The sequence below is a fragment of the Ranitomeya imitator genome, chromosome 1 (assembly GCF_032444005.1).
Source record: "Ranitomeya imitator isolate aRanImi1 chromosome 1, aRanImi1.pri, whole genome shotgun sequence".
NCBI lineage: Eukaryota > Metazoa > Chordata > Amphibia > Anura > Dendrobatidae > Ranitomeya > Ranitomeya imitator.
This window is the reverse complement of record NC_091282.1, coordinates 1,203,699,365-1,203,724,408: the sequence shown is the minus strand read 5'-3', so window position 1 is coordinate 1,203,724,408 and position 25,044 is coordinate 1,203,699,365. Positions and strand designations below refer to the sequence as shown.

Genomic DNA, 25,044 nt, shown 5'->3' with positions numbered 1-25,044 from the left:
TCCATTCCCAGAGATGCATTGCGCGAATCAACTGAGATAACGTTGTGGTCATGCGGCTGTGACGTCACAAAGGTCCTTTGCGCAAACCATCCCTGGGAACGGAACGTACCGGGAGCACCGCTGAGGAGATCGGGGGCCGTCAGAAGGTGAAAATAACCATATTTTTTATTTTTTCATTATTTTTAACAGTCTATCACTTACTATTGATGCTGCATAGGCAGCATCAATAGTAAAAAGTTGGTCACACTTGTCAAGTACTATGCTTGTGTGACCAACTTGTCAATCACTTTTCCAAGTGATGCTTCAAATCGCTTGTAAAGCGCAAGCATTCTGCAAGCTAAAAACGCTTGTGTTTTGCGGGAAAACGCATGCGGAATTTTAGCCACAGCAGAGAGTTGTGGAAATGCTGCGAACATTTCCGCAGCATTTCTGCAACGTGGGCACATAGCCTAAAGGAGAACACACTTATCCAATATCTCGGGCCGCTAAACTTTGTTGTGCACCACATTGCGCTTTGCAAGTAACCCGGACTGCTCCCAAGTAATTATCTACCTAGGCCTATATAAGGCCTACCAAACACACACCTGTGTCTTGGTATTAAGGCTCTTAGTTTGTTGGTGCACCATGGCCTATTTGCAGTTTCTGTCTGTGGGCTCCAGGACATCTCCTGTATGCCTGCAGCTTCTATACCTGTGCTACCTATCTGTAGTCCTATCTGTAGTCTTCAGGACGTCTCCTGTTTGCCTGCAGCTTCTATACCTCTGCTACCTATCTGTGGTCTTCAGGATGTCTCCTGTCTGCCTGCAGCTTCTATACCTCTACTACCTATCTGTGGTCTTCAGGACGTCTCCTGTCTGCCTGCAGCTTCCATACCTCTGCTACCTATCTGTGGTCTCCAGGATGTCTCCTGTCTGAATACAGCTTCCATACCTCTGCTACTTATCTGTGGTCTTCAGGACGTCTCCTGTCTGCCTGCAGCTTCCATACCTCTGCTACCTATCTGTGGTCTTCAGGATGTCTCCTGTCTGCCTGCAGCTTCCATACCTCTGCTACCTATCTGTGGTCTCCCGGATGTCTCCTGTCTGAATACAGCTTCCATACCTCTGCTACTTATCTGTGGTCTTCAGGACATCTCCTGTCTGCCTGGAGCTTCCATACCTCTGCTACCTATCTGTGGTCTCCCGGACATCTCCTGTCTGACTGCAGCTTCCATACCTCTGATAACAATCTGTTGTCTTCCGGACTTCTACGGTCTGTCTGCAGCTTCCAATACCTTTTCTACCTGTTCCCAGTCTTCCAGGACCTCTTCTACCTGTCTGCGATTTCCCAGATGTCCCAGTACCACTGCTACCAGTTTGATGTTTCAAGTACCTCTGCTATCTGTCTACGGTCTTCCGGTTGCCTCCTGTCTGCCTGCAGCTTCTAGTATCTCTGCTGTTTCCCACATGCTTCATATGTCTGCTGTAATGACGCCCATGGCCCGTGTACCAGCCAGACCTTGGGCTTTGAGGACCCACCTCGTCTAGTGAGCCTGACAAGGACTAATTTAAAGGGAACCTGTCACTCGATTCATGCTGTCCAAACCACTGTAAGCATTAACCAGAATATGGCAGCATGACTTCAACCAGGTATATTTTTCTCTGAAACTATAAAATTTAATGACTGTTGGGAGACACTAAACTAGTCTGGAGCCACCACTGACCGACTTCTTCCTGGACCTCTTTGATTGATGAGTCTCACCCATGTTTGGACATAATCCGAGTCGTGTCAATCAACTAGAGCAGTGCAGGGAGAAGCTGGACGGTGGTGGCGCTGGACTAGTCTCATCTCTCATATAGTCCCTGGGTCTTCAAACTAGGTTTTCTCTGAAAAACCGAAGCGTTTTCTGTACATAACATGAAGTGCAAGTCTTGTTTGGGTCTTAATTTAAAAAAAATATAAAAAATATATACCTATATACAATAAGATATGAAGAAAGCATTCAGCTCACGCTGGAAACAAGGACAGGAAAACCAGCAATGGAGCCAGTATAACAGGAAGAAAAACGACGCCAGCATCCGAAATGGAACACAATCAATTCTGTTTTATGTTTTTTTTTTTAATTCTTAAAATAGCAGTGTGCCATATCAGACAAGGTGTTACGCCTAACGGTGGCACACGTGGATTTGTGGACCCACTGTGCCACAGGGTCGGGCCTGTCCAGGAAGAGGCGTAGCTAAGCAGCAACCTGGTGTTCACGGGAGCTCCTGATGGTGGAGACAGAATGAGCGGTCTGTAGCCATCGGGTACCACTCCTGGGCAGAACCTGGTTCTGCAGCTCAGGTCCGCTGACACTGAATAGGGCTTTGCTCAGACTAGTAAGTTCTGGCACCTCTTCAGAACGGTCAGTGACACAGATTCGGGCTCGGTTCAGACACGATGGTCTAGGATACTGGATTAGAGTTTGGACGCTCACAGACTAGGGGACGAGGTTCATGCACTGACCGCTCCGGGACCAGGGGATGAGGTTCAGGCATTGTCCACTCCAGGACCAGGGGACAATGTTCAGGTACTTGATGCTCGGGGACCTGTGGACGTCATGAACAGGACTGGCTGCTCTAGGACCAGGAGACTTTGGATACATGACTGCCCACACTGGGATGAGGGGACTTCCCATACAGGACTGGTTACACCAGGACCAGGGATACAGGTTCAGGACACTGGTGGCATTGGGACCAGGGGACCTCACAACTCACTAGTAGGGCACCTTACTCACTAATGATTCCACTTCTCCCTAAGGGAAAGGGAGTCTTTTATACAGCATGACTCCCAGCAATTGGCAGGGAGCCATCTGGCAGGTGTACTAATTATGCTAAATGCATCTCGGCAATAAGCTGAGGGCATTTAGTATATGCGCGCTCTGCCCCTCTAAGAACAGGGGAGCGCGTGCACTAGGTGCGCCACTGGGAACTGTGGTGCGCACACACAGACAAGGTAGCAAAAAGCAGAAGCCCGCCAAGGACTTCGAGGGCCGGAGCAGTGAGTAAACCGGTGTCCCTGCATGGAAGGAGTAGGGGACACCATGGAGGGGCTCCGGACACAGCGGTACACAATGAGGACAAAAAAAATCATCCGATTATGCGTTTCAAGCCATTGTAGCCCTTAATCGTATCATGAGTGGTAGGGCAAAAACAGTTATATACAAACAGGTATAATTCATCACATATATGTAATAAGTTGTAAAGCCATATAATATGATGACTAGATCAGAGAACATGGAATTTGTTGTTTGCTTGTGGATAACAACACTGAATTGAGCGAAAAATAAAATGAAAACAATAATGAATTCATGTTGCGAAGATGCAGAAGAGGATGACCATAAGGCTTCATTGAGACGCCAGTCTCTCACAGATACCACTGGTACCTATGATAGTCTATGAAGCGGTTCACATTTTTTTCTTCGGACTGAGTGGTCCACACAAGAGCACAGAGACATGTCCCATATTCATCCGAGTGTAGGATCAAACTTGCCAATGCAAGTCAATAGGTCCATCAAAATTTGGATGCCATCCATGTTCAGCCTGTTTTTCTTGGACTGTTGAGAAATCTTCATCAGTTTTATTTCCATGCGAAAAAATCTAATTAAACTTTGATGAAACTGATGATAAAAACTGACACTGACCAAACTCTGATAACACTGAAGAAACTCCGTCCATTTTTGGCATAAGAGTAAAAAAAAATAACGTCTGAATGATGCCTACAGCAAACGATAAAAATGGTAATTATGGCATTCCTGTGGATGGTGCCCAAGTAAGATTCTATCCCATGTAAATCTTATAGAAAACTTGAAACTCAGGTAACTATTGTAAGCAGATAATTTTATTTTGTGCAGGCAATCCAAAAATAAAGAAACATTTTGGTCCTACAATGCAGCAATGTGTGGCATGTGCTGAATATCCTGAGCGTTCGTTTCTGCCTGTAACCCTGTGCACACTGCAAACTGTCTGACTGATGAAGGTCATTGCAGGGTCAAAACGTTTCTTTATTTTTGGATTGCCTGCACAAAATAAAATTATCTGCTTACAACATATACTTGAGTGCCAAGTTTTCTACAAGATATAGCAAACGATAGTTACTATGTAAAGTCTGAATGGTGCTTATAGCAAACGATAGTTACATAGTTACAATGTAACGTCTGAATGGTGCTTATAGCAAACGATAGTTACATAGTTACAATGTAACGTCTGAATGATGCTTATAGCAAACGATAGTTACATAGTTACAATGTAACGTCTGAAAGATGCTTATAGCAAACGATAGTTACATAGTTACAATGTAACGTCTGAATGGTGCTTATAGCAAACGATAGTTACATAGTTACTATGTAAAGTCTGAATGGTGCTTATAGCAAGCGATAGTTACATAGTTACAATGTAACGTCTGAATGGTGCTTATAGCAAACGATAGTTGCATAGTTACAATATAACGTCTGAATGATGCTTATAGTAAACGATAGTTGAAGGCGGAGCTTCCTTTTAAACCGCCGTGAACACAACAATATCCTTTTTATTCAGAGTCTAAGAAGCAATCTGCTGAAGAAAAAATGAGAAGGTGACCAAGATCCATCGCAAGCTGTCACTGTAACAAGGAAGCTACCTCTCAATATTATCCTGCCTGTAGTGATCGTGAGATGACCCTGCCCCCAGTGTACACAGCACAAGCTGAAAATTGACAGGAAGAGCTATGGAGTGCAGTAGCTAATATAACAACTCTGAAAAATCTGGATTTTTTTTTAAGATAGATAATTTATATGGAAGTTCCAAAAACAGTCCAAAATATTCCTTAGATGTGATACGTACAGCATAAGAATATAATAGGAAGCCATTATTTACCTGCTTCGGGCGAACTTCGCATCATTGGCCAAGGAGTTGTGTTGCTTCCAGATGAAGGAGCCAGAGCATGCTGAGCCCTCCAAGCCAGAGGGTATGGAGCTGCAAAAAAAAAACCCATGAGGTTATGAGGATTTATTAACCAAGCAGCATTCTATTTACTAGCTCCCTCAATCTCTGAACCCACCGTAACATAAGGCAGGGTTCAATAACCTACAACAATCCAATGGTGAAACTACTACTCTCATCATGATCTGAAAGCCACAGGTTGTCAGGGCTGCTTAGAGTTATTGTCCTTCTGAAAAACTGTCTCAGATTTTACCTATCCTGCACTTTTCCTGTTGGCCACTAGATGTCAGCAGAAAGGTTGGCTGATAGACCAGTCTCATTTTACAGCTGCTGCGAAACATCCTGACTATATTCTCACATTGCTCTCATTACTGATTAGTACAGAAGATCTACATCACATTCTAGAAATTACATTATACTGGATCGTTTTTTGCCCAGCAGTATTATTTGTTGAAGACTGAATTACTTTTAACTGTATATTCTGCCTCATCAGAGGTCAGCTTGTTGTTCTTGTCTCTCCCCAATGCTTTACACTGCAGCTCTGCTTGTCCAGAGTGACACATCTGTACCGCCAGTGAATGTAGCGCTAATTTACATTACAGCTGGCGCAGATTCATAAAAAACGGCAAATCGCTAGAAATAAAATGGCAACTGCTACACATAGACCACCAGATGGCGGTAATTTCTGTTATCCTGGCACCATCTAGTGCCGCAAAAGAGGAATGCAATATAAAATACAGTGCTTTACATCACCGGCTGTAAAGTACATTGTACTGGAGTTCACAGAAAATAATATACCGTAATAATTAGCTTTTATTAATTATGCATTAAAAGAAGTCCTCATTTAAGGAAAAAAAGAAAAAAACAAACTAATTGTTTAAAAACAAACTGGGCATTATACCCTGACGAGTAGCTAAATGGGTCTGTCCTATTAGGATCCCTACCAGGCCCTACCGATCCGCGGAGGTTGGCATTCTGGTCCCTATCAGGCCCTGTGGTCTATATCAGACCCTTTTTAAGATCCTTATGATAAAGCCTTAGTCAAAAGAACATGAAGGTCAATACTAAATAGTAAGGGACAGATGACACAGACCCATAACAAGCCAGGCCATGTAGTATCAGGTAGTCTTTTAATGCATACGTAATAAAAATTCATTTTTATGGTATATTTTTTAACTCTGAATTCTGACTTAATCCGATATAGCACCTATCATTCATAATCGTATTTCTTAAAATTGCACTTTCTTACTCTATTCTATAAAGGATGCTTTTGACATTTTAGGTTTTCCTGCTTCTGCAACCCCCCTTGTCAAGTCTGTGCAGAACAAGCCAGCCTACAGACCCGCTAGCCCAAAAGTGCAGGGTAGGTGAGATGTTGGGACTATCGTTGGTCACCTCACATGGCTTTGGCGTTTTAGCCCGGACACGGATGTGAGGGGAAGCTGGACCAGGTATGAGCTTCTCAAAGTCATTAAAAGAGATTCTCCCGGACTATTCTACTTTTCTTCTATGGACGTAGAAACTAACAGGCTGATAGTTGCTAACAGAGGCAACTACGTGCCTGTTCTACCCGGCGCCGGACCAGAGTGGCCACCAACCACTCCTTTCAATGATTCAGCTGCACCACGCCAACAGAGCTTTTCTAATTCTGGGCTGTTCTGTTGACTGGGCGTAACTGCTTACGTGATGCTGATTGACAGCAGTTAGGCTGCAAAGACCTGGCTGTCAATCAGCATGACATCATGCCCTGTCAACAGAGTGTCAACAGAGCTTTTCTAATTCTGGGCTGTTCTGTCGACCGGGCATAACTACTTATGTGATGCTTATTGACAGCAGTTAGGCTGCAGAGAGCTGGCTGTCAATCAGCATGACATCATGCCCTGTCAACAGAGCGTCAACAGATCTTTTCTAATTCTGGGCTGTTCTGTCGACCGGGCATAACTGCTTACGTGATGCTGATTGACAGTAGTTAGGCTGCAAAGAGCTGGCTGTCAAATAGCATGACATCATGCCCTGTCAACAGAGCTTTTCTAATTCTGGGCTGTTCTGTCGACTGGGCATAACTGCTGACATGACGCTGATTGACAGCAGTTAGGCTGCAAAGAACTGACTGTCAATCAGCATGACATCATGCCCTGTCAACAGAGCGTCAACAGAGCTTTTCTAATTCTGGGCTGTTCTGTCAACCGGGCGTAACTACTTATGTGATGCTGATTGACAGCAGTTAGGCTGCAAAGAGCTGGCTGTCAATCAGCATGACATCATGCCCTGTCAACAGAGGGCAGCAGAAGAGAAGAAGCTGCTCTGTCGACGTGACATCAGTGGAAGCCACTGGATCACTGGTAGGAGCGGCACTCTGTGCTGGCTGAGATCGGCGCCAGGCATAGGAGGCAGATATTTACAGCTACCTGCTTGTTAGTTCTTAGGCCCATAGTAAAAAAAAATGTAAATAGCCCAGGATAAGCCCAGGCGGGCTAATAACGGGGTAAGTGAGGGAGTTGGAATCACCATGACTCAGAAAGACATCACTTTCATTGCCAACTAAATATAACACACTTTCCTCCTTGTCTTTGATTATCTTTGATCTGTGTGCAGAACGAACCTCATCGGCCCTGCAGCTTCCATGTGTGTCAGGTGCGGTGTAAAATGATTCTTCTCTCTCCTGTCCTGATACATACGAACAAAATCATCACCTCGGCCTCGTGAGCCATTTATCCTCTATGATACGTACAGATTGTCCTCGGCTTCCAGAAGACTAATGGCAGATACTGGCGGATATCTGACAAACAATGGTTCTCCATCCTTCAAAAGCAGAAATTCAGCAAGAATGTTTCTAGCTGAACAAATCTAATCATCCTTTCCAAAATTTATCAAATTCACCGGTCGCACAAGGAAATAAATGGCGGCTTCTTCACCAGACAAACCCATGAAGGTTTTCTCCAGTCTTCAGGTCACCTGGTTCAGATGACATCAAAAGTCGACCCAGCTGCTACCAATGACTGCGGCTTGGATCCACAATATGGAAGTCAATCCTTGATTCCAAAGCCAGTATGAAGAGTCCTCTGTGGCTCACCTGTTCTGGTTCCAGCGCTGCTGGGGCCCCGAGTCTTCTCCTGGGAATCAAGGTGGTGCCATCGCAAATTACACCATCATCCCGAGGATTCAGGTACTTGGTGTTCTGCCATTACATTATGCTGGGCTTTCTCTGCTACAACTCTGCTACAATGTGGTTCCAAATCTGCTACATCATTGTTCTAGCACCACTAGTCATTAGTGATGAGCGAATATACTTGTTACTCGAGATTTCCCAAGTATGCTCGGGGGTCCTCCGAGTATTTTTTAGTGCTCGGAGATTTAGTTTTCATCGCCTCAGCTGAATGATTTACATCTGTTAGCCAACATAAGTTCATGTGGGGATTCCCTAGCAACCAGGCAACCCCCACATGTACTTATGCTGGCTAACAGATGTAAATCATTCAGCTGAGGCGATGAAAACTAAATCTCCGAGCACTAAAAAATACTCGGACCCCCGAGCGTGCTCGGGAAATCTCAAGCAACCAGTATATTCGCTCATCACTACTAGTCATACTTTGCTTAGCCAGCTCTGCTACATCAGCCATCACTGTCCCAGTTCTGCTACATCATTCATCACTGTCCGAGCTCTGCTACATCACCCATCACTGTCCGAGCTCTGCTACATCACCCATCACTGTCCCAGCTCTGCTACATCAGCCATCACTGTCCCAGTTCTGCTACATCATTCATCACTGTCCGAGCTCTGCTACATCACCCATCACTGTCCGAGCTCTGCTACATCACCCATCACTGTCCCAGCTCTGCTACATCATTCATCACTGTCCCAGCTCTGCTACATCATTCATCACTGTCCCAGCTCTGCTACATCATTCATCACTGTCTGAGCTTTGCTATATAAGTCATCACTGTCCCAGCTCTGCTATGTCAGCCATCACTGTCCCAGCTCTACTACATCATCCATCACTGTCCCTGCTCTGCTACGTCAGCCATCACTGTCCCAGCTCTGCTACATCATCCATCACTATCCCAGCTTTGCTATATAAGTCATTATTGTCCCAGCTCTGCTACATCATCCATCACTATCCCAGCTCTGCTACATCATCCATCACTGTCCCAGCTCTGCTACATCATCCATCACTGTCCCAGCTCTGCTGCATCATCCATCACGGTCCCTGCTCTGCCACGTCATCCATCACTGTCCCAGCTCTGCTACATCATCCATCACTATCCCAGCTTTGCTATATAAGTCATTATTGTCCCAGCTCTGCTACATCATCCATCACTATCCCAGCTCTGCTACATCATCCATCACTGTCCCAGCTCTGCTACATCATCCATCACTGTCCCAGCTCTGCTACATCATCCATCACTGTCCCTGCTCTGCCACGTCATCCATCACTGTCCCAGCTATGCTACATCATCCATCACTATCCCAGCTTTGCTATATAACTCATTATTGTCCCAGCCCTGCTACATCATCCATCACTGTCCCAGCTCTGCTACATCATTCATCACTGTCCGAGCTTTGCTATATAAGTCATCATTGTCCCAGCTCTGCTACATCATCCATCACTATCCCAGCTCTGCTACATCATCCATCACTGTCCCAGCTATGCTACATCATCCATCACTATCCCTGCTTTGCTATATAAGTCATTATTGTCCCAGCCCTGCTACATCATCCATCACTGTCCCAGCTCTGCTACATAATCCATCACTGTCCCAGCTCTGCTACATCATCCATCACTGTTCGAGCTTTGCTATATAACTCATTATTGTCCCAGCTCTGCTACATCAGCCAACATTGTCCCAGCCCTGCTACATCATCCATCACTGTCCCAGCTTTGCTGTGTAAGTCATTATTGTCCCAGCTCTGCTACATCATCCATCACTGTCCCAGCTCTGCTACATCATCCATCACTGTCCCAGCTCTGATACATCATCCATCACTGTCCCAGCTCTGCTACATCATCCATCACTGTCCCAGCTCTGCTACATCAACCATCACTGTCCCAGCTCTGCTACATCATCCATCACTGTCCCAGCTCTGCTACATCAGCCATCACTGTACCAGCTCTGCTACATCAGCCAACATTGTCCCAGCTCTGCTACATCATCCATCACTGTCCCAGCTCTGCTACATCATCCATCACTGTCCCAGCTCTGCTACATCAGCCATCACTGTACCAGCTCTGCTACATCAGCCAACATTGTCCCAGCTCTGCTACATCATCCATCACTGTCCCAGCTATGCTACATCATCCATCACTATCCCTGCTTTGCTATATAACTCATTATTGTCCCAGCCCTGCTACATCATCCATCACTGTCCCAGCTCTGCTACATCATCCATCACTGTCCCAGCTCTGATACATCATCCATCACTGTCCCAGCTCTGCTACATCATCCATCACTGTCCCAGCTCTGCTACATCAACCATCACTGTCCCAGCTCTGCTACATCATCCATCACTGTCCCAGCTCTGCTACATCAGCCATCACTGTACCAGCTCTGCTACATCAGCCAACATTGTCCCAGCTCTGCTACATCATCCATCACTGTCCCAGCTCTGCTGCATCATCCATCACGATCCTAGCTCTGCCACGTCATCCATCACTGTCCCAGCTATGCTACATCATCCATCACTATCCCTGCTTTGCTATATAACTCATTATTGTCCCAGCTCTGCTACATCATCCATCACTGTCCCAGCTCTGCTACATCATTCATCACTGTCCGAGCTTTGCTATATAAGTCATCATTGTCCCAGCTCTGCTACATCATCCATCACTATCCCAGCTCTGCTACATCATCCATCACTGTCCCAGCTCTGCTACATAATCCATCACTGTCCCAGCTCTGCTACATCATCCATCACTGTTCGAGCTTTGCTATATAACTCATTATTGTCCCAGCTCTGCTACATCAGCCATCACTGTCCCAGCTCTGCTACATCAACTACCATTGTCCCAGCTCTGCTACATCATCCATCACTGTCCCAGCTCTGCTACATCAACCATCACTGTCCCAGCCCTGCTACATCATCCATCACTGTCCCAGCTTTGCTGTGTAAGTCATTATTGTCCCAGCTCTGCTACATCATCCATCACTGTCCCAGCTCTGCTACATCATCCATCACTGTCCCAGCTCTGATACATCATCCATCACTGTCCCAGCTCTGCTACATCATCCATCACTGTCCCAGCTCTGCTACATCAACCATCACTGTCCCAGCTCTGCTACATCATCCATCACTGTCCCAGCTCTGCTACATCAGCCATCACTGTACCAGCTCTGCTACATCAGCCAACATTGTCCCAGCTCTGCTACATCATCCATCACTGTCCCAGCTTTGCTATATAAGTCATCATTGTCCCAGCTCTGCTACATCACTACACCCCATCTAAGCCATCCTGCTGCACCAGCGCCACCTGGGGTGTTTCTCAGGAACTGCTCATCCAGACTAGGGGTTTTGGGAATCTATCTCGTACGTAACATCTTCTATATTGTTCCTGTTGTCATCTCTATCATTAACCTGAGACTTATTCAGGTATTAGAAGGGGACTCATTTTTCTCACAGGCATTTGCCCAACAAGCACTTGCTTAAACAAATGCATTCTTATTTTATTAAAAAGCGGAAAAGGTCACAAGGTATGAATAATTTTTCAGCCTGGTTCATTGGAGGTGTTGGTCTTTTGAGGAGGCGTTTGGAGTGTTTTTCAGAAGACTGTTGCTTGGTGATTTGTCTGTGTGCATATCCTCATCTTCTCCTATTTGTTTTTTTCCTTTCTTTACGTCACTCTGTTCCACTCTGTTGTCTGTGAGTGCATATTTGTATGATTGGTATTTTCATTTATCCCTGTACATCTTCCCTTGTTAGTCTGGTTTGTGTAATCTTCTACACTACACCTCCCCACTTCCCTGGGTGGGGGACGAGACAGAAAAGGGCTGATTTAGGAGCTCAGCAAGGCACTTGGCCCTGGTGTCTTCACCACCAGAAGTAATCCGGGGAGCAGGGATGGTTAGAGCGCCCGTAGCTTTATAGATAAGCAAGGAGCCCCTAGCTCTGGGATATCCTGCAACAGTCCCATGACACAGAATACCACTAAGTAACAACTATATAATATATTTAGCTGTTAGGGTAACAGAGCAAACTCTGGCAAAAATACTCCCTGTGAAAAAGCTACTGTGAAACGCGGGTTGGGACTGCACCGCATCCTGGGGGACACCAACCACAATATTATTTTACTGGCTGTTTGTCCATCTCAGTTTTTGGCTCTTTACTAGGCTCCCTGTCCTTGCTGAAACCTTTATTATGTCTAATATATAATATTTCTTTTAAATTATGTTAATAATTTTTGTAATATTTTTTAACTATGTTGTATAGCACTCTCCAATTATTTGGTTTATTTAACAATTCCAAATTGGTACATGGCGTTGAGGGTTGACTTCACCCAAAGACAATTTAGGGCAACAAAGGGGTTATAGTCAGCATCCCTGCTGGTGTGGGGCAGAGAATCTGCTTAAAAGGCTTTCATAAACTCTAATATTGATGGTCCATCCCTAGGATGGAGGTGCATGTCCCACCAAAATTTAGTATAGCCAAAAAAGGGGCCACAGTGGTATAATACAATACCTGTAAAACGCCATGGAATAAATGGCGCTTTAACAATAAATAATAATAATAATAATACCCAGGAGGTCACAAACTTCACTTAGAAGATTCCTCAACAGAGATTCTTCTATTTTTCCTTTCTATTCATGTATATGTGATTTTAGAAAAATTAAGCAAGTGTTCAAATATTCTGGATAAAATGCTGCCAGTTATTGGTATACAGCTCCTATGCAGACCCATGTGTGTGGATGCATATCTGTCGCCTTTATATCAGTAAATACAGCCTGCGTTGTCATACATACTATATATCACTACATTATTAAGACATCTACCTGGAAGAAAGCACGCAGATGCATCTTTGTCATATGGCCAGGCACAGTCTATAGGATCAGTGACTGGATTCTGAATGTCACAGACCTGTCACTAAAGATCACATGAAACATGAAAATGTCAAGAGGGAAAAAAGAAAAGTTCACTTCAAGAGATAAAAGGTCATTTTCAATAAGCGGAGTGTGAATGTAATCAATAGGTACAAACGTGAGCTGCAGCCCCTTAGGCTGGTTTCACACTTGCGTTTTTGAACGCATGCGGTTTTTTAAAAAAACGCATGGTACAAAAACGCATGTAAACGCGTGTAAACGCTGCGTTTTTTTTACGCACGCGTTTAACGCGTGCTTCAAAAAAATGCAGTGTTTACATGCATTTTTGTATGCGTTTGCGTTTTTTTGAGCAATTTTCAGAAAAAAAAAACCAAAAAAAAAGGTCACCAGTAACACAACCAATGGGAATAGAGAGGGCGTATATGATTGGCTCTCAATATATAGACCCTAGGGGTACCGAAATTTTCACAGCTTGCTACTGTTTCCGGTGTCATGATGGATCTTTCAATGGAGAACTTTTATTTCAAACTGGAGTTCAGCTTCAAAATTTTCCTTGCCTGTGTTTTTGCTTGGGAGCAAGACCGAAACCGCCAAAGATGGAGAAGGAGACAGCGTCGGCGGTTTTGGAGGCACCCCATCATTGAAGTGCGTGAAACCCGTGGAGCATATCACACGCTCTATGCGGAGCTGAATGCCAACCCGGAGAAATTCCAGGATTATACCAGAATGTCTCAAGATTCTTTCCGGGATTTACTGGCTCGTGTCGAAGTATCCATAAGGCGACAGGACACACGGCTCCGTAGAGCAATTCCACCTGAGGAACGTCTGTTAGTGACATTACGGTACGTTCCAAAACCAAACCAATGACCGTGCAATTTTTTTGTTATGACATGTTTTCTATGTGTTTTTTTTTTTTTTTTTTTAAACACACCATTAAGAGCCGATTTTAATTTTTTTTTTTGTTTCTTTTTCTTCTAGATTTCTTGCCACAGGAGAGAGTTTATCTTCCCTGCACTTCCAATACCGCCTTGGAATATCAACCCTGTCCGGAATTGTTGTGGACTCCTGTCGTGCGTTATGGAATGTACTCCGTGAGGAGTTTATACCAGTACCCACCGTGGACATGTGGCGGGAAATTTCAAATACATTTTTGAACATGTGTGATTTTCCAAACTGTTTAGGGGCGGTGGATGGGAAGCACATCCGCATTGTCAAACCTGCCAGAACCGGATCTGAGTTTTTTAATTATAAAAAATATTTTTCTGTAGTTCTCATGGCAATAGCGGATGCGGAGTGTCGCTTCATCGCCGTGGACATTGGAGCTTTTGGCCGTGGCAATGACTCCCAGACCTTCAAGAGCTCGGATATGGGCCGTCGGGTGTATGGCAACAATTTTAATTTTCCCCCTCCACAGCCTCTCCCCAACACTCAAGGCCCACCGCTGCCATTTGTTATGGTTGGGGATGAGGCCTTCCAGATGTGTGAAAATCTCCTGAAGCCCTACTCTAGTAGGGACTTGGACCACACTAGAAGAATATTCAACTACAGACTGACCAGGGCCAGAAGAACCGTAGAGTGCAGCTTTGGCATTCTGGTTGCTAAATGGCGCATTCTTGCAACAGCCATCAATCTAAAAGTGGAAACAGTGGACGAGATGGTCAAAGCCTGTGTGGTTCTACACAATATATAATGGCTAAGGAGCGACCCCACATTGAACTTGATGAACCAGTTTCACACCCACTGCCAGATTTTCAGCATCACCCGATGCGGTCAACTGCAGCCGTTGGTCTTATGCGGGACCAATTTGCGGCCTATTTTGTGTCCGATATTGGACGGGTTTCATGGCAGGACAATGTTGTGTAAATGTCCTGTTGTATGTTAATGTTTACCAATTATTAAATACTGATACAAATTTTTCTAATAATAAACTTTTTTGTGTTCACCATGTCTCCTGTCTTTTTCCTCTCTAAACAAAGGTTGAACAAAGATGGGCAGTAGATATGTACAGTATATCATATATTGTAATCCAAAACCAGGAGTGGGTGATAGTTGATGAGGTAATAATTTTTATTTTTTCATCATAATTGACCTCAGTTGCACTCCCTATTTTGGTTTACAAAGAATGATATAAAACACCGGCCGCATACTTATAATAATGGAACTAAATTTTTAATTATTTATTGGTAATCTTCTTGACGTCATTGCGTCAAGACTGGCACGCTCTCTATACCCGTCAAGTCAAGTGTAAGAAATAATGAATTCATGATGAACATATACATGCTCATGAATTCACAATTTCTTACACCTGGCCAGGTGAGGATAGATAGTTAGCGTGTGACAACCATTGTCCCATCAGTTTGTCAAACATTGTCACATAATGTGCTATATAGAATATGGTGAATATACAAGTCAGTAATCAACTAAACAGGTCAGGTGTCTATTTTGACATCTGACCGGTTCAGTTGAGTTCTGAACTTGATTTCCACCATTTTCTCTTTGTACAGTGACACTACACTAGGTACAAAAATAAGAGTATGGAAATAACTACTATTTTTTGACCAACTCATATCTGTATACTTAAGAAACACATATAGATGTTGTCTGGTATTTTATACTACTGGAGATATGTTTTGGCCAAAAGAATAAGTGTGTGGCGAAGTTTCTTGGTGTGTATTGAGAGCGGTGAAAGACACAATAAACCAAACATACCGTATATACTCGAGTATAAGCCGACCCGAGTATAAGCCGACCCCCCTAATTTTGCCACAAAAAACTGGGAAAACTTATTGACTCGAGTATAAGCCTAGGGTGGAAATGCAGCATTTACCGGTGAATTTCAAAAATAAAAATAGATCATTATTTCCCCATAGCTGTGCCATATAGTGCTCTGCACCGTTCATATTTCCCCATAGGTGTGAACCATATAGTGCTCTGCACCGTTCATTGTGCCCCCTAGCTGTGCCATATACGGTGCTCTGCACCGTTCATTGTGCCCCATAGATGTGCCATATACGGTGCTCTGCACCGTTCACTGTGCCCCATAGCTGTGCCATATACGGTGCTCTGCACCGTTCACTGTGCCCCATACATAGCTGTGCTGTGCCATATACGGTGCTCTGCACCGTTCACTGTGCCCCATAGCTGTGCTGTGCCATATACGGTGCTCTGCACCGTTCACTGTGCCCCATAGCTGTGCTGTGCCATATACGGTGATCTGCACCGTTCACTGTGCCCTATAGCTGTGCTGTGCCATATACGGTGATCTGCACCGTTCACTGTGCCCCATAGCTGTGCTGTGCCATATACGGTGCTCTGCACCGTTCACTGTGCCCCATAGCTGTGCTGTGCCATATACGGTGCTCTGCACCGTTCACTGTGCCCCATAGCTGTGCTGTGCCATATACGGTGATCTGCACCGTTCACTGTGCCCCATAGCTGTGCTGTGCCATATACGGTGCTCTGCACCGTTCACTGTGCCCCATAGCTGTGCTGTGCCATATACGGTGCTCTGCACCGTTCACTGTGCCCCATAGCTGTGCTGTGCCATATACGGTGCTCTGCACCGTTCACTGTGCCCCATAGCTGTGCTGTGCCATATACGGTGATCTGCACCGTTCACTGTGCCCCATAGCTGTGCTGTGCCATATACGGTGCTCTGCACCGTTCACTGTGCCCCATAGCTGTGCTGTGCCATATACGGTGCTCTGCACCGTTCACTGTGCCCCATACATAGCTGTGCTGTGCCATATACGGTGATCTGCACCGTTCACTGTACCCCATAGCTGTGCTGTGCCATATACGGTGCTCTGCACCGTTCACTGTGCCCCATAGCTGTGCTGTGCCATATACGGTGCTCTGCACCGTTCACTGTGCCCCATAGCTGTGCTGTGCCATATACGGTGCTCTGCACCGTTCACTGTGCCCCATAGCTGTGCTGTGCCATATACGGTGCTCTGCACCGTTCACTGTGCCCCATACATAGCTGTGCTGTGCCATATACGGTGCTCTGCACCGTTCACTGTGCCCCATAGCTGTGCTGTGCCATATACGGTGCTCTGCACCGTTCACTGTGCCCCATAGCTGTGCTGTGCCATATACGGTGCTCTGCACCGTTCACTGTGCCCCATAGATGTGCCATATACGGTGCTCTGCACCGTTCACTGTGCCCCATAGCTGTGCTGTGCCATATACGGTGCTCTGCACCGTTCACTGTGCCCCATAGCTGTGCTGTGCCATATACGGTGCTCTGCACCGTTCACTGTGCCCCATAGATGTGCCATATACGGTGCTCTGCACCGTTCACTGTGCCCCATAGCTGTGCTGTGCCATATACGGTGCTCTGCACCGTTCACTGTGCCCCATAGCTGTGCTGTGCCATATACGGTGCTCTGCACCGTTCACTGTGCCCCATAGATGTTCCACATAAATTTGTGCCGCCGCTGCCGCAATAAAGAAAAAAAAACACATACTCACCTCCCTTGATTGCAGCTCCCGGCGTCTCGTTCCGGCGCCTCCATCTTCCCGGCGTCTCTGCTCTGACTGATCAGGCAGAGGGCGCCGCGCACACTATATGCGTCATCGCGCCCTCTGCCTGAACAGTCAGAGAGCAGAGACGCCGGGAAGATGGAGGAGCCGGCCGGGAAGATGGATCGGCGCCCGGCGGCTGGAACGAGGACAGGTGAATATGCTATACTCACCTAGTCCTGGCGATCCTCGCGCTGTCCCCTCCTGTCTTCGGTGCCGCAGCTTCTTTCTCTATCAGCGGTCACCGGCACCGCTGATTAGAGAAATGAATAAGCGGCTCCGCCCCTATGGGAGGTGGAGCCGCTTATTCATTTCTGTAATGAGCGGTCCCACGTGACCGCTGAAGAGAGGAAGAAACTGCAGCGCCGAAGCCCGTGGGACGGCAGGGACAGCGCGAGGATCGCTGGGACTAGGTAAGTATGCCTCAGCGCCCTCACCCGCCGACCCCACCGCTACCGTGACTCGAGTATAAGCCGAGGGGGGCACTTTCAGCCCAAAAATTTGGGCTGAAAATCTCGGCTTATACTCGAGTATATACGGTAATTGTTGCAAATAAATTTTTTTTTATTGAGGAAACACAACCAAATTTGTTTTTTGGTACCGCGCCGGGTTGTACCACGCCGGCTTGGGGTAGAGTGACGTAACCGGGGGGTGTTGAGAACTGAAGCCTGGCTCACCGTGGAGGAGGCAGAGGTGGCAGGAGAAGGGGCAATAAAACTGGAAGGGTCAGGAAGTTCGGGGATGGGGCTTAAAACATGAGGGGCTTGAGACACACTGGAAGGTTGAGACACATCGGTAGGTGATGGGGGAGGAATAATCAAAGTTTTTTGTTTTTTATGCGTTTTGTCTGTTTTCCGTTGGGTTTTCCTGGTTGGGGGAAGTCTTCTTGGGCCAGGTTGTAAAGTGTGGGCGGGAGACACATCAGGACCCGGCTCCACAATTACACAGTCCGTCTCCATTGTGGAGCGCTCGGCAATGTCTGAGTCCAATACCATTGTAGTGGGGGGGAAAGATAAAGTCCCGCCTGGGTCCTGGTGCCTCGTTGGGGGGGGGGGGGGGAAACAAAAACCCTCCCAGGATCCTGGTGCCTCGTTGGGGGGGGGGGGGAAACAAAGCCCATACCAGTGTCCTGCTGCATTGCTGGTGGGGGGGAACATAAAGTCATGGATGGGTCCTGCTGCATCGGGGTGGGTCCTGCCCGGAAAGGTATGGCTTGGTAATGCTGCATCATGGGGGGCCCGGTGCGATACGCCATGCCTGGGTCCTGCTGCATGGGGGGGTGGGCCGTCCTATACGCCTGGCCTGGGTCCTGCTGCATGGGAGGGTGTCCTGCCCGGAAAGAAACGCCTCGGTCCTGCTGCATCGGGGTGGGTCCGGTCCGATATGCCAGGCCTCGGTCCTGCTGCATCGGGGGTGGGCCGGTCCGATATGGCATGGATGGGTCCTGCTGCATCGGGAGGGGGCCGGGCTGATAAGCCACGCCAGGGTCCTGCGTCATCGTGGTGTCAGCGGAGGAGGTCCAAGGCGGAGCAGCGGTTGTCACGGTGGTGGCGGTGGGATGTCCAACAGCACTCGTCATCGTGTTGGCGCTGTAGTGAAGTACACCTGTGGATGGAATAGAGGTGGCCGTGCAGTGGTATGCAGCAGAGGTAGGAATGGTGTTCAATAGTGACAGTGACGGCACAGTTGGATATGCCGCCACATTACGACTCTGACTCTGCTGCATAGCCTGCACAAAAGCAACATTGCAGGCCTGCATCACACTCAGCTGGAGATCAGGGCTAAGGTGTTCCGACATGCCCTGTTGGATTTGATTAAAAAAATGATGAGCTGGCTTCTGGAAGTCGGCTTTCACTTGATCAACGCTTTTGGCGACATCCTGGATGCGGCAATCTAAGAGATTATGGGACACATCCATTCTGTCACCTAAAGCCTTGATAGCTTCGTGTAAAACCGAGCTCAAGTGCAAAAACTCGGGCATGAGGGACCTATCCGAAGCCCACTGTCGCTGCCGGGATGAGCCCGCAAAAATGGGTGCAGCGAAAGAGGACTGCGAAAGGGGAAGACCTGATGGGCCAGCCCCCTGTTCTCCAGTGAGTGTGGAAGACCCACCTGGTGCTGCGCTGCTGGATGGCTGGGACGGGTCCGTGGCTGCCGGCTGAAGGACCGCTCCAGAACCTGTGGCGACAGTCGTGCAGTGTGTTCTGTGAAAAAAGAAAACAGAAAATTAATTCCAAAATATAACAAGACGGTACATCCTGTGGAATTAAAAATGACAGATTATCTCAATGCAATACAACCGGAAGCATGTGAGAAATACTTACGTTCTCATGAGAAGGACCGGTCTCAGGAAGGCCAGCACACGGTGGTATTTGTACAGCCGGTGCCTTGCTCCAGAACCACTAGCTGCACTCTTCTCTGCACGCAGGTCCTTGTTGAAGCGGTCCTTCATGGAACGCCAACGTGTTCTTACTTTGTCCACTGTGAAATAACAATAAAATATAATGGTCAGAAAAAGGACTTTTGGCCGTGCTCTCGTGACTGTGTGTGATGACAGAAACTACGAAAAGTTTCTTTCATCACACACAGTCAAGAGAGCATGGCCAAGGTCTGTTGCTTCACACTGCCGTGCAATACTTACCAAATGCATTACGGACCCGTGGCGGGGAATTCTCCCAGCCATCCCACAACGCTTGGGCCACCTCACTCCACAAACGACGGAGAACACTATTGACGGCGTGCTGTGGATCCCGGCTGTCCCACAACGGGACTCGCTCCTGGACCAGAGTGATCAGCAGGTCATTATCAATCCGGTCATCGTCCCGTTGTGAAACCTAAAATTAAAAGAAAATCATTTAAGTTTGCTCAACCACATTGGGAAAAAAAAAAGACACGAAGATGAGAAAGGGCAGGAATATGAAAGACAACTTTCAGAAAAGGATGATACAAGAAAAATGTAAAGAAAAACAAGGGTACAGAAAGGAAGATTCAAGAATATTACAATAAGGACAGTCTGCCTGGTATACATACCCGCTGCCGTCTTCCCACCGGACCTTGACTCCGCTGCTCCGTCTGTCCCTCAGTTGAAGTGCTCTATAAAATAAAAAAAATCAAATTGCCTCATGTGTCGATGTGACAGTCAATACTTACCAAGCTGACGGACAAAAAACTTACCTCGCTCACGTGATCCACTTCTGATTGACGTGGCTGGAACTCCTCATCAGATAAAGACTCCGCAGAAGACATTCTGATGCATGTTGAAAGAAAAAAATAGAAGAAATTAGGACATGTAGATCCAAAAAATTGAAAATGAATGCATTGGCTAGGATATACTCACATTGCTCTGGGTCTTGTCCAACAATGCGTCCGGGCAGGGTCTTGTCTTCTTTGGAGTCTGATGAGAAGTGACCAGAAACTTCCCCCAACCTTCCTTTTATAACCCTGCTGCTATGGGGGAGGCTTATCAGTGTCTAGACAACCTTATCTACAGTTAATTCAATCTTTTAAAAAAAAACGCATGCGTCAAAAAAACGCATGCAAACGCATGTCCAAAAAAACGCATGCGTCCCCATTGACTCCAATGCATTTTTTGTCCCCAAAAAAAACGCATGTAAACGCATGCGTTTTTTTTGGTAAAAAAAAAACGCCCCTCAAAATACTACAAGTTGCATTTTAGAAAATGAACGCATGCAGTAAAAAAACGCATGCGTTCACAAACGCGTGCAAACGCGTACACCAAAAAACGCATGCGTTTTCAATGTTAAATACAGGGAAAAAAACGCATGTGGTTTTTTGGTAAAAAACGCTGCAGACAAAAACGCAAGTGTGAAACCACCCTTAGATACATCAGTGTAAAAGAGGTAAAAAGAGCACAGGCGCCATATATATCAGATACATTAGATGGAATTCTTCCTTCTTTTGGGCACTTGTTGTTTTAGCTCCAGCATCAACCCTTACCTGGTTCTGGGCCCGTCTGCCCTATTGCACATCGGGTGTGCCGACTTCTAGGGCCATTTAGTCCGGTCTAGGACCGCTGCCTGAGTTTTCAGGCAGTTGGCATCCAAAATTATGTCATGTTGGGAACCATCTCTCTGCTTTTCTGTGTTCCAACACTGCTCCATGAGTCTCCGCTGTTGAGCTTTGCTACTCTGTGGTTCTAGCACTGCTACATCTGTCTCCACTGTTCAGCAGCACTACTCTGTGGTTTCAGCACTGCTACATCAGTTTCCACTGTTCAGCAGCACTGCTCTGTGGTTTCAGCACTGCTACATCAGTCTCCATTGTTCAGCAGCACTACTCTGTGGTTCAAGCATTGCTACATCAGTCTCGGCTGTTCAGCTCTGTTCCTCTGTGGTTTCAGCACTGCTACATCAGTCTCCACTGTTCAGCAATTCTGTTGTTGCAGCACTGCTACATCAGTCTCCACTGTTCAGCAGCACTGCTCTGTGGTGTCAGCACTGCTACATCAGTCTCCATTGTTCAGCAGCACTACTCTGTGGTTCAAGCATTGCTACATCAGTCTCCACTGTTCAGCTCTGTTCCTCTGTGGTTTCAGCACTGCTACATCAGTCTCCATTGTTCAGCAGCACTACTCTGTGGTTCAAGCATTGCTACATCAGTCTCCGCTGTTTAGCTCAGCTCCTCTGTCATCCCAGCAATGCTACATCTGTTTCGGCTGTTCAGCTCTGCTCCTCTGTCATTCCAATAATGCTACATCTGTCTCGGCTGTTCAGCTTTGCTCCTCTGTGGTGCCAGCACTGCTAAATCAGTCTCTGTTGTTTACCTCTGCTACTCTGCTTTTACAACACTTTAATCATTACAAACTCAACTCTGCTGCATCAGTTCCATATTTCTTTGTCGACTGTGCATCATTGTGGTGCCTACTTTGCTTCATCGTGGATGCTAGCTCAGCTACTTAAGTCACTGGTGTCCAGTTGATCCAATTTGAGTGTTCTGCTGTGCCAGTGCCACCTGCATGTGCTGCACTAATACTGCTCATACAGAGGAAGGGCTTAGAGGATCCACCTCTTCAGGTGTGACACAACAAAAGTAAAGTTTAATTTTCACTAAAAAGTTTGCGAAATGCTGCAAGCCCACCTGTTTGGACCCATAAGAGAAGCATTGCCTGTCTCTGAGGGAGAAACACTCACGGCCAGCAGCATAGCAATTGGGGGGCAGCTTTGCTACTTTTAACTGCATCAGTGCGCGCAGCATTATGTCCTATGCAGAGTGCATTATGCTATATAGAGGCCTATGGGTGTGAATTATACTATATAGAGGCCTATGTGGAGTGAAGATACTATATGGAGGCCTATAGGGAGCGAATTACAATATAGAGGCCTATGTGGAGTGCATATACTATATGGAGGCACATGGGGAGTCCATTAGACTATATAGAGCAGAGGTGTCAAACTGCATTCCTCGAGGGCTGCAAACAGGTCATGTTTTCAGGATTTCCTTAGCATTGCACAAGGTTCTGGAATCATTCTGTGCAGGTGATTAAATTATCACCTGTGCAACACAAGGAAATCCTGAAAACATGACCTGTTTGCAGCCCTTGAGGAATGCAGTTTGACACCTCTGATATAGAGGACTATGGGGAGGGTATCATACTATACTGAGGACTATAGAGAGCATTATACTATATGGAGGCCTATGGTTAGTGCATTATACTACACTGATGACTATGGGGTGCATTATGCTGTATAGAGGACTATGGGCTGTGCATTATACTATATTGAAGACTATAGGAAGTGCATTATACTATATTAAGGACTATGGGGTGCATTATACTATATGGAGGAATATGGAGGATCCATTATCCTATATGAAGACTATGGGGAGTCCATTATACTGTGTGGAGGACTATGGAGAGTGCATTATGCTGCATGGATGCCTATGGGAAGTGTATTATACTGTATGGAGGACTATGGTGAGTGCATTATACTGTATGGAGGACAATGGTGAGTGCATTATACTGTATGAAGGACTATGGGGAGTGCATTATGCTGTATGGAGGCCTATGGTAAGTGTATTATACTGTATGGAGGACTATGGTGAGTGCATTATACTGTATGGAGGACAATGGTGAGTGCATTATACTGTATGGAGGACTATGGAGAGTTCATTATACTGTATGGAGGACTATGGAGAGTGCATTATACTGTATGGAGGACTATGGGAAGTGTATTATACTGTATGGAGGACTATGGTGAGTGCATTATACTGTATGGAGGACAATGGTGAGTGCATTATACTGTATGGAGGACTATGGAGAGTGCATTATACTGTATGGAGGACTATGGGGTGCATTATACTATATGGGGGCCATTATACAGCATAGGGGCTATCAAAAAGTTTGGGGAGCCACCAAGGGGTCAGTATACTGTGTTGGTGGTACTATACAGTGTATAAGAGAGCATCATGCTGTGTATAGGGGAGCTGTACAGGGGGGAGACTCGGGGCATTATTAAATGTTAAGTAGACACTAATTGTTATTGAGGCACTCTGGTTATTATGACTGTCAAAGGGGCACACAGGGCAATATTACTTTCTAAGGGGCAAATGTGGGCAGCATTTTCTAGGGAACTTACATAGGGCATTGATATATTCTAGAGGTTTGTTTCACTATCTAGAGGACACACAGTAACACACAGCAGGTGCAGTAATAGGGAAACATATGGCAGCAGCGGCTCAGCATTGGGGTATCAGTAGGATGAGGAGTTTGTGCAGGTTGGGAATAGATGGGTACGGGGCTGGAAATATGAGAAGTCAGATGTGTCCTTATTGTAATCTCTGCAGCTAAGTCCAGGCTGGAAGAAGTTGTCATGTCGGTCTGGGCCCGATGGAAAAGAAGGGAAAAGTGAATGATTCCACCAGGAAGGACTTCAGTGGTAAGTCACCATCAATCACTGTATTGTAATCTATCACACATTCTGCAGATCTGATATCTACCACAATATGGTCACCATATAGCGGTAATATCAATGTTGGTCTTTGTATAGAGATTTCTTTTGGTAACCCTGCGGTCATCTGCTGTGGTTCTCTGACATCCACTATTAGGATGCGACACAATAGTTGTACTAAAGGTTACCTGGTTAGGGTCCCACTCAGATATTTTGCTCTATCAGCATAACTGCTAACAGTCCTGGATTTATCAGAACTGTCCTGAATTTTAAGAAATAATTCCAGCAAATGTGGGCATAAACTAAATCCAAAAGTGAGTTCATACCCTCCTTTGGGTAACCCTAAGATTGGGGCTATTTTAGTAACCGATGTCTGTAAGTATCATAAGTGTTGTAAAAGCTTTATAGGGGTCCGTCAGGGCATCAAAGTCCATCCTTTTGGGGAATTGTGGGGATTTAAGTCAGTACCACATGGTGGATATGCAGAGGCTCAAAAAAGGGGACATAGCTTGTGTAATATTTTTGCATACTCACAGTGCAAATTTTGTGGCCCCGGGAGGAAATTACCCTTCACTCTAGACAGTAACTTTACACCTCTCGCTATTACACCAGCAAAACCTCCTAGAGAGGATCCAATATCAAAACAG

At 46.1% G+C, this 25,044-nt stretch overlaps 1 protein-coding gene across 5 annotated transcripts in view; it reads right to left on the bottom strand.

The window, feature by feature from the left end:
• The window catches only part of CTBP1 (C-terminal binding protein 1), a 496,367-nt gene that overhangs the window by 256,047 nt on the left and 215,276 nt on the right, over positions 1-25,044 (bottom strand). For all 5 annotated transcript variants that reach the window (XM_069744905.1, XM_069744907.1, XM_069744909.1 and 2 more), the window contains exon 3: positions 4,872-4,970. In XM_069744905.1, the coding sequence (XP_069601006.1) occupies positions 4,872-4,970 (99 nt within the window). The remainder of the gene's footprint in view (positions 1-4,871; positions 4,971-25,044) is intronic.